The sequence below is a fragment of the Galeopterus variegatus genome, unplaced genomic scaffold, assembly GCF_000696425.1.
Source record: "Galeopterus variegatus unplaced genomic scaffold, G_variegatus-3.0.2 Scaffold22, whole genome shotgun sequence".
Classification (NCBI taxonomy): Eukaryota; Metazoa; Chordata; class Mammalia; order Dermoptera; family Cynocephalidae; genus Galeopterus; species Galeopterus variegatus.
In genome coordinates this window covers 1,055,175-1,064,925 of record NW_007726133.1, presented here as the reverse complement: position 1 = coordinate 1,064,925, position 9,751 = coordinate 1,055,175, and the positions used below count along the sequence as shown (strand labels likewise).

The following is a 9,751-nucleotide window of genomic DNA, read 5'->3' as shown; positions in this document are numbered from 1 at the left end:
CTTTTTCTTTTTTCCCCCCCCCCCCCCCCAATCTTAGATTTACTCAGAAGCCAATAATGTACCATAAACATTCCTTCTCTATTAATAAAAACTACTCGGTGTTGAGGTCATGTTTTCATACATTTTACTGAGCTTGTTAAGGTCTGCAATAGCTTCTGCTGAACCCTTCATTGTGAATTTTCTTGGGGATTCATCTTCTTTTTCTTCTCCCACAGTTTCCTTTTCTCTTGCCTCTTCTTCAGCTATGCATTCCTGTTCCAGTTCCAAATGCATGAGTAATGCATTGTGCTAGGATGTTAGGAGGGCTATGACATCACTAGACAATAGGAATTATTATGTTATGGGATCACTGTGTTATATGCAGTTCATCATTGACCAAAACATCATTATGCAACACATGACTGTATAAATAAGCATATGAAGCAAATACCTTAACAATATACAGTCTGTTTTGTTCTTGGGAATAATACCTTCTTAAACTAAGACTTATCTCTAACTTTGTGTTTTGTTATATTAACACAGAACACCTTTACACTTGGCCTGTGCTAATGTATCTATCGTAACTGAGAAACCATGCAAAATAAATGTCCAGGATAGTGAAAACAGATCTGCATTGATTAAGGTGTGTTCTAATTTTTCCTTTTCAATTGGAATGTGTTTGAGTTCTGCTAGTTAACTTTTGTTGATTTTCATACATTCAAACATAGTGTTAAACATTACTTTAATATATCATATCCTAAGTAGTAAATTGATTACTCATGTATTCTTGTTGCATTGACAGGCAGTCCAGCATCAAAAGGAAAAATGTGCTACTATTCTTCTAAACTATGGTGCAGACCCAAATCTGGTGGATTTTCATTATAATACTGTTCTTCATTATGCTGTCTGTGGTCAAAATGTCTCATTAGTTGAGAAATTGCTTGAACACAAAGCTGATCTTGAATCTAAAAATGAGGTAGTTTTCTATTGAAAAAAAAACAACTGACATTTTAGGAAGCAACTGAAGAGGGTATTCATCGCAGATAATTTGTGTCTGTTGAAATAAGTGTTATGTAAAGAATAAATTTTTCAAACTGAAATCGGAAAGGAGAAGATGAGATTATCAAAAAATGATAAAATTTTCCTTTTTATAAAGTCTTTCTCCATTCCATTGCGGGTTGTAATTCTGAACTCCAAAGTAACATATTTAACAATGCTAAGTGTTCAAAGGGCTATATCAAATGAGAAATAATTTGATTCCCTTATAAATGGGTGTTGATAAAAATCATGAAACCCATCTTTTTTCTATTTATATACTCATGAATAATAGTAAGAATAGAGTTGAATTACAAAATCACATTATATTTAAAGTAATATAACCATATTGAGACATTATGGATAACTGATAGATCCTTTTTTTTTTTTTTTTTAAGCATCTTGACACTTTAGTTCATTGATATTTTGTCTACTTAAGAGCCCCAAATAAGTGCCAGTCTTGGAAGTTTAAATGAAATCCTATGGAAACTTAATTATGAAAGCATTTCAAATGTGAATTGATAGCAAGCAATACTTAAATTAAATACTAGGTGCTCATCACTTAATTAATCTAGGCCACTCATGCCCACAATTTCAATTAAGCCTAAAATAGTAACTTTGATTTAATTTTTTGACTGACCCAACCCTAATTTTTTTTCTTGATCTTTGAAGTCATATTTTGTTAGGTATTAAAATCTTCTAAATGTTAAAGTGTATGTTTGGAGGTTTCTTATAGGCACACATTTTCAAAAATTGAACTTAAGTCTCAAAGGCATGTAAATTTGGTACAATATTTTAAATAATCAATTTGAAATAATTTTTTCAGGATGGGTATACTCCACTTTTACTTGCCGTTATTGAAAAAAATGCCACAATGGTAAAATTTCTGCTGAAGAAAGGAGCAGATGTGAATGCTTCTGATAAAAATCAAAGGTATAGTTAATAAAGCTACATAAAATAGCATATAACTACAGCAACCTACAAGGATGAGAAATATATAATATTGGGAATAGATAAGAGCATATGACATATGATTTTGGGAAAATTACCTAGACTTCCAGTATCTGTCTTTCAATCTGAAAAAATAATCGTTGGAACAGATTGGTAGGTTATTATTATTATTATTTATAACATTAAAATCTTACACAGAAGGCCAGCACAGTAGTTAAATGGGGGTAGGAGCCCCAGAGCCCTTCATGGAATTTAGACATCTTGAAAATGCTAGGTTTCCAGGAAGCAAAGATTGAAAACCATTGAGCTAGTTGCTTCCTAAAGACTTTGTCTTTTGGACTCCATCATATGATCGGTTATTGGCACACCTTTTTGAGCAGATTTGCTCTGCTTTTTACAGTCTTGCCTTGGCTCATTTCCTGGTAGAGATCCTACATTTGAGAAAAATTACTTTTAAAAAATGCATGTTTAAGATCCATAAAGAGACATTTATTTATATCCCTTGCTCCAGAACAGCTCTTATGATTGCTCTCAGTGATGAACCAACAAATTTGGTAAATATTCTTCTTCAGCAAGATGTGGAGCTATCTTGCCAAGATATTTATGGATTCACAGCTGAGGAATATGCATCTTTTAATGGCTTTACTATGTAAGTGATACTGCATATCTTTTAACAATTGTGTTGGATTTGATTATACGAAACAAAGCATGAGTCCCACAGTACAAAGCTGGAATGGGTTCAGCAGCAGGGATAATCACATACAAACTCCAGACCTATTTGGATCCAGGGATCCTTCATTTCCTCCATTTGTAGGGTTCAGTTATTATAGAAGTTGCAGGTGGGCTTAGTCTCCATATTAAGTCCCAGTGGCATGAGAATTGCAAGTATGCTGGACTATGTAGCCAATAATAAAACATACCAGCAATAGCATTGGGCAAGTAATGTTTAATACATGCAAGGCCCTTTCATTGTTTTTAGATATTAGAAATATAAGGTTTTTATTCATATTTTGAATATTATTGTTAATGATTCATTAGCTTAACTTTAGTTTGATAAGTTTTCAGAATTCTTAAGTATATTCTCATTACACCCAGAAGAAAAAACATTTTCATGTATGAACATGCATTTCTGATTTTTAATAATCAATGAGAAAATAAAATACAATAAACAGAAATTTAATTTATAGCTAATGAAGTTAAATAACACACAGAATATTTTCTTTATAATTTTATTTTAAAGACAATTAAAAATTATTCATTGGTATTTTTTCTAGTTTATTATTATTCTTTTTCCACCCACTTTATTCACATTTCAGTAATACCTTTTTATCATTAATTCCTCATGAAGAACATAGGCTGGGGGGGAGAAAAATCATCATATATACATTCAAATGTTTGTTTTTTAAGTGTTAATTGAAACTTATACACTAAAGAATTCATATTTTATTAAATGTATGAACCATAATTGAATACAATAATTCCTTCTTTGTAATATTGGACCTATGTACTTTGTTTTTACCTTGGTTTAAGCAAATCATATGTATAAAAATTTAAATAAAATAAAGAGATAAGTTACTGGTAAATATTCATGCTATAAAGGGATTTTTCACTTTATCAAAGGAATCCCCAACTGTTCCTTTTAAATATAAAATTTTCCCCATCACTTACAAAGTTTGGATTTATGAAACTAAGAGACACACATACTTAACAAGGTAATGCATCTATTGGTCAAAATGCTACTTGTATATTTGAAATAACTTGCGTACATCTGAATCTTGTAAGCCATTATTGGGTAGTTAGATGAGAAGGAAATTTCACTATCCTCTTTTGTCTCCCCCAAATAGCTTGTAAAACAGAAAGTTCTTTTTGTAGTTTTCTACGTCATTAATTTAGGAATAAGTAGAAGAAGCATGTTGACCATAGTTTTAATCCTTTCAATATTTTCATATTTTCAATGTTGAAAATTCTAAGAGAATAACATTACTTTTCTCTTTTTCAAGGGAGGTAAAAGGGAAGAAAGGTAATCTCCTAATGATTAATCAATTACCTTTAGGATCTGGGATCTAATTACTCCTGCCTGTTTTTCTGTATTTTATCCCTATTTTGCCACAGGAACTAAGCTTTCTGTGATTGTGACTTTCTGTGATTGTGACATTGCCTGTCCATCATACTTAAGCACCTGGCCTCTGCTTGTCATCGTAATTAGTTAGCTCCCCTCCCTGGTACACGGGTTCTGCGGCTTAGTGAATTAGAAGGACAGATAATGTTTTATGAGAAACAAACTGTATGAGTAGTTTTAAAAAAATAAGTGAAACTGTCTTACATAAGGGAATTATATGTAGGTGTTTATTTTACAGTTGGCTTTAACCCACACATTTCTTTATTCTTTTCACTGAAATTCTGAAACCATATATGCCTATGAATCATTGACTAGAATGGGCACTTTTCAGGCATGGAGAAAAGGTTTATTCTTCACTAAATTTCTCTGACCGAGGTAATCATCTTCACTTTATTTACTGGTAAACCCAGGTGCTATGAGCTGAATTTTGTTCCCCCCAAATTTGCATGTTAAAGCCTAACCCCAGTACCTAAGAATATGACTGTATTTGGAAATAGGGCCTTTAAAGTGGTGATTAAAATGAGGCCATTGAGGTGGGCCCCAATCCAATCTGACTGGTATCCTTATAAAAGGAGGTGATTAGGACATGCAGACTTATGTGAAGCAAGAGGACCATCATCGCCAAGGCAAGAAGAGGCCTGAATGGATCCCTTCCTTATGGCCCTCCTAGGAATCCAACCCTACTGGCACCTCCATCTTGAACTTTCAGCCTCCACAACTGGGAGAAAATAAGTTTTCTTTTAAGCCATCTAGTCTGTGGTGTTTTGTTATGGCAGCCCTAGCCACCAAATACACCGGTATAACTTAAAGCCATTTTTTTCTACCTTCTTAATGGCTTTAAAAAAAAATCATATTTGTGATAACAGGAAGAAAAGAGGTGCCAGAGAATGGGAGTACATGAAATAAAAATGGTGTCTGTTGACAGGGTTGGCTTGAGAGGAAGTTTGAGGGAGTGCGACACAGTTGGGAAGGCACTGACTTGTGTCTAAGGGTTTAATTTCATCGTTATATGTTATGAATTGAATCAAATGTTGATGAATGCTGGAATTCATACATGTTGTCTCCTTATGGATAGATACCATCAATTGATTGCTAATTATGGAAAAGAGAAGGAAGTTAAACAGACATCTTTCTCTGAAGTTACAACCTTGGGCACTCCACGTGGTACAGAAGAAATGAAGGAAGGTAAGAAGTTACGAACTGAACAAGTAGTTTTTCTGTTATTTTTTGTTTGTTTTTTTAGAAGAGGAAGGAACTTTCTTAAGTAACATTTAAATTTGAAACAGAGTTTTCTTTTTAGAAATGCCAAATATTTTTAAGAATTGTTCTTAAAGATAATTTATGATTAAAATATTGTGACACTGCATTGACAGAAAATGTAATGTAACAATATCCGGGAAGATTAAGATCTTTTTTTATCCATAGTCTCTCAACTAGTTATAAAGAACAAAATTTGTGTACGTATATAGAGATTTTAATAGATATACAACAATTATAAAACTGTTATTAAAGCATATTAGAAATATTGTCAAGAAAATTACCAAAAGACATTGTAAAAGCTTAAAAAGTTGTATTTCTGTCAGTTTCAAAGGGGACATCATTTTAAAACAGTGACTATAAAATGCAGAAGTATCAATCCTAAATTATAAATGTGTTGTAGAGGAAGCAAAAAATTTAAGAAATATACTTAAGAGTGAAAATATTTGGACATAAATAAAGACATTGCAAATATTTGTTTTCTAGATGTGTAACCTCATTTCTACAGATCTTTTGCTGCTTCTTTGAATTAGAAAAATCTATTTTGAAGGAGCAGTTAAGTGAACTTTTGTAACATTTTCACTGACTACCCATTTGAAGAAGTTTGTTAAATGAAGAGCAAGTTTTTTCATCTCAGAAGACATGAAAAATTTTGTAAGACAAATATCTATATCATGACCATCAGTTGGAAAGATATGATTTGTATTCTCTTTACAGGCAAAGAAAAATTTGTATTTAAAATATTGAATGGGATAGTAGTAAGAGAAAACTGTGTTAGGCATGTGTTAGAACATTTACATAAAATAAAAATGCATTTCAGCTACAAAGTAGAGGAAAAATTAGAAATAATACTGTGTAAGTGGAAATTCTTTTATCTACAAGTATTCATTGATAAAGCCTTCTTGATTTCTTAGCAGTTCTACAGTGATACATATTATAGGAAAGAAAAAAAGAAAATTCGTCACCCGTATCCTCATGACCCAAAGAAAGCATTTGTTAACTTTTTGGCTTGTTTTTGTAGTCTTTTAAAATTTGCTTGGCTTTTTTTTTTTTTTTTCCCTACAGAGAGAACTTACAATTTTACATTAAAAACAACAATAGGGAGGAAAAGGAGATATTGGTAAAGGGACATGAAAATCAACTACATTGTACATTGATAAAATAAAATAAAAGAAAACAACAACAACAACAACAATCCATTGTATGCAGTTTTCACTGTGCTCCTTTAATGAGGTTTGGGGTGGATGTTCAATATACAGCACTATGTGTATCATTATTTTCATTATTGGAATATTGTTCAGTGAATATTCACTCTCTTCTCCCTTACCTTTTTCCCTTCTCCTCTGACTTGGCTTGCATATGTCACTTACTATGACCCACAGCAATATGGGTGGAAGTGACAGGGTGCCTCATTTCTAGCAGAATCCCCTCACCTTCTTGCACTCTCACCATCCGCTCTGAGGAGAGCATGCTTAGATAGCAGTGACTTCTTCAGCCTGGGTCTCAGAATGAGACACACGTGGTACAGATCTGAACTCAAGCCTTGTTGATACCAGGCACACAGCCAGTCCCAGCAGATGCACGGCCAATACTCCCAGATAAGAAATAAGTGTTTGTTGTTTAAGCCACTGAGACTTTAGGATTGTTATTGCCCCCACCAAAAATCTGACTAATACAGAATTCCTGGGGTGAGGGCCACAGCATGGAGCTCCTGGCATTGCATTCATGCAGTCCTCAGGAGATGTACTCTTGCACTCTGCCCACTTCCTGGATTCCAGGATCCCTCCCCTCCCCTAATTGTTCCACAGCAGCTCAGTACTGCACTCCTCACTGGTTTCCTTTGTTATGCAAAGATGTTTTCTTCTTGCCAGTGAAACTTGCAAGACTTGTCAGCTCCACACTGTGCAGCTCACTTGCAATGTGCTTACCCAGGTACATTATCCAGAAATCAGGCCTTTCCCCACAAAAGATTCTTTTACCAGCTGCAAGCAAAAACATTTTTATTATGTGTTACATAAGATTGATGCTTTTATTCTGCAATCTTTTCTAAGATGTAAATGAATCTTACTCAGGTATAGGTAATCACCTTCTTACTTTGAAAGAAATACCTTATATTTCTTCCCTAAGGAGTTGTATTAGTTTGTTTTTGTTGCTGTAACAAATCACCACCAATGTAGTGTCTTAAACAAGAATAAATTAATTGTCTTATAGTTCTGAGAGCCAGAAGTCCAAAATGGATTTTGGGGGGGCTAAAGTTAAGATGTTTGCAGTATGTGCAGGAGAATCAATCAATTTCTTTGCCTTTTCTAGTATCTAGATGCCGCTCACAATCCTCGGCTCCTGAACCCCAGCAATCACATCATTCTGACCTCTGCTTCTGTCCTCAAAGCTCCTCTGACTCTCCTGCCTCTCTCTTTCACTTATAAGGACCCTTGTGATTATATTAGGTCCACTTGGGTTATCCAGGAAAATCTCATATCTCAAGATCCTTAATGTAAACACACTTTAAAATGCCCTTTGCCTTGTAAAATGAGGGATTCACAAGTTCTGGGTATTAGGGTGTGGACATCTTGTGGGGGCAAGGGCATTATTCTGTGTGGCATAATCCTGCTGATGATGCCAATTGTGGAGCCACGGCTAATGCCAATGCTGAATCCTGTTCACAGCACCAATTGTTTAGCTCTTAATCCAGTTCATGAGTCCAATTGTAAAGCTAGGTGACCACGCCAGATGTCGGGCTCTTTTACCTGCCAGTAATCCTGCCAACTGGGTGGATTGTTGCACTAGGACTGGGTCTGGAGCTCCCAGACCCCTCAAGCCCATTCACAGACTGGGTCACAAACCCTTCATATGCCAGGCTGGGTCCCCAGACCCCTTACATGCAGATCTATGAGCTAGGTAACTGGCCAAAAGGTCCCTGGAGCCACAGGTTGGGAAGCATGGCTGCGCCAGGCGGATGCTCGAGGCAGACGCCCACCTGCCTACTTCACTAAAACTACTCTCTCCCTCTCTCTCTCTCTCTTTCCAAAAAACACAAGAGTAGCAACAAAACTAAAAAGATACATTAGTGTGCATGTACACTAACTCCACACACACACACGCACACACACACACACACACACACACACACACACACACACACTTTGCCTAAAATGGACGTGCTGAACCACACCCAACTGGACCTGAGGCGCGGGCCCTGACCAAACTAACCCATTTTCCCAACAGGCATTATTCAGCCTACCACAGGAGTGTATATTCAAGAACTGAAGTGGAGATTACTTACTGATTTTGTTTATTTTTAATCTTGAAGGAGTCTAAAATTTAGTGAAAAGTTGTCTGAATAGTACAATGAACTTTATTTTCCTGAACTATTTGTTTGAGTGAGTAGTTTATCTTATGTTGTATAACTCCTAAGACTTTTGTGTGTATTTTTCCCAAACAAAAACATCCTCCTCCATAACCACAATATAACCATCTATATCAGGGGATTAACACTGATACAGTATTATTATATAATTCTCAGATTTCATTCACATTTTTCCAAATGTTGCAATAATTTTCTTTATAGCAAAAAATCCCCCCCCCCAAACAAAAAACAAATGTTGCCTTTTTATTTTCCTTTACTTTCCAATGGATCCTTGGTCTTGTGTTTATTTATATGACCTTGACACTTTTGAGGAATTAGAGGCCAGTTGTTTAATAGGATGTCCCTGAATTTGAGTTTGATAATTTCTCATGATTGGATCCATGCTATGTGTTTTTGGTGGGATTATCCCAGAAGTGTTGTATTCTTTTCACTGCATCCGCTTATGTGGCACATAATTCCAATTTGCTGTTTATTTTGATCACTCCATTAAGGTGGTAGTGTCTGCCAGCCTTTCCCAATATAAAGTTACTCCTTTTTACTTTTGCAATAATTTTATCTATCTTGTGGATAGGTACTTTGAAACATTGTAAAGATCCTATTCCTCATCAAACTTTCCATTTATTCATTTACAAGTTTGAATTCATGGTTTCTTATTTCATTTAATGGGTTAAATGACTTGTTTATTTGATGCTAAAATTTTCTCATATTTGCATCTCTAATAATTTTTGGTTAAAGACTGGACATTTTAGGTAATATATTTAATGACTCTGGATTCTATTTTATTTTTCTGAGGATTGTTGTTTATTTGTTTTCGTAGCTTGCCTGAACTTAAACTGTGGAACTTGTCTCCATTGTGTTACTTCATTTTTATCTTTAATTAATTATTAATTAATATTAATTTTCTAGATAGAATATATGCTGTTTTAATTCACAGATTCAGTTCTTCTATCAGTTGCATAAATTATTTCCTTGTTACAGCTTTAAATATTTTGAAAATTTTCTTTGGTTATCTCCTTCAGGACACTAGTTGTCTCTAGATTACT

General features: G+C 34.5%; 1 protein-coding gene across 1 annotated transcript in view; it reads left to right on the top strand.

Moving 5' to 3' along the window:
- ANKRD7 (ankyrin repeat domain 7) overlaps window positions 1-9,751 on the top strand; it is a 68,568-nt gene that overhangs the window by 5,831 nt on the left and 52,986 nt on the right. Inside the window, exons 2-6 of the mRNA XM_008568270.1 lie at window positions 523-622; window positions 782-955; window positions 1,841-1,947; window positions 2,477-2,614; window positions 5,160-5,269. Coding sequence (XP_008566492.1) covers window positions 523-622; window positions 782-955; window positions 1,841-1,947; window positions 2,477-2,614; window positions 5,160-5,269 — 629 coding nt within the window. The remainder of the gene's footprint in view (window positions 1-522; window positions 623-781; window positions 956-1,840; window positions 1,948-2,476; window positions 2,615-5,159; window positions 5,270-9,751) is intronic.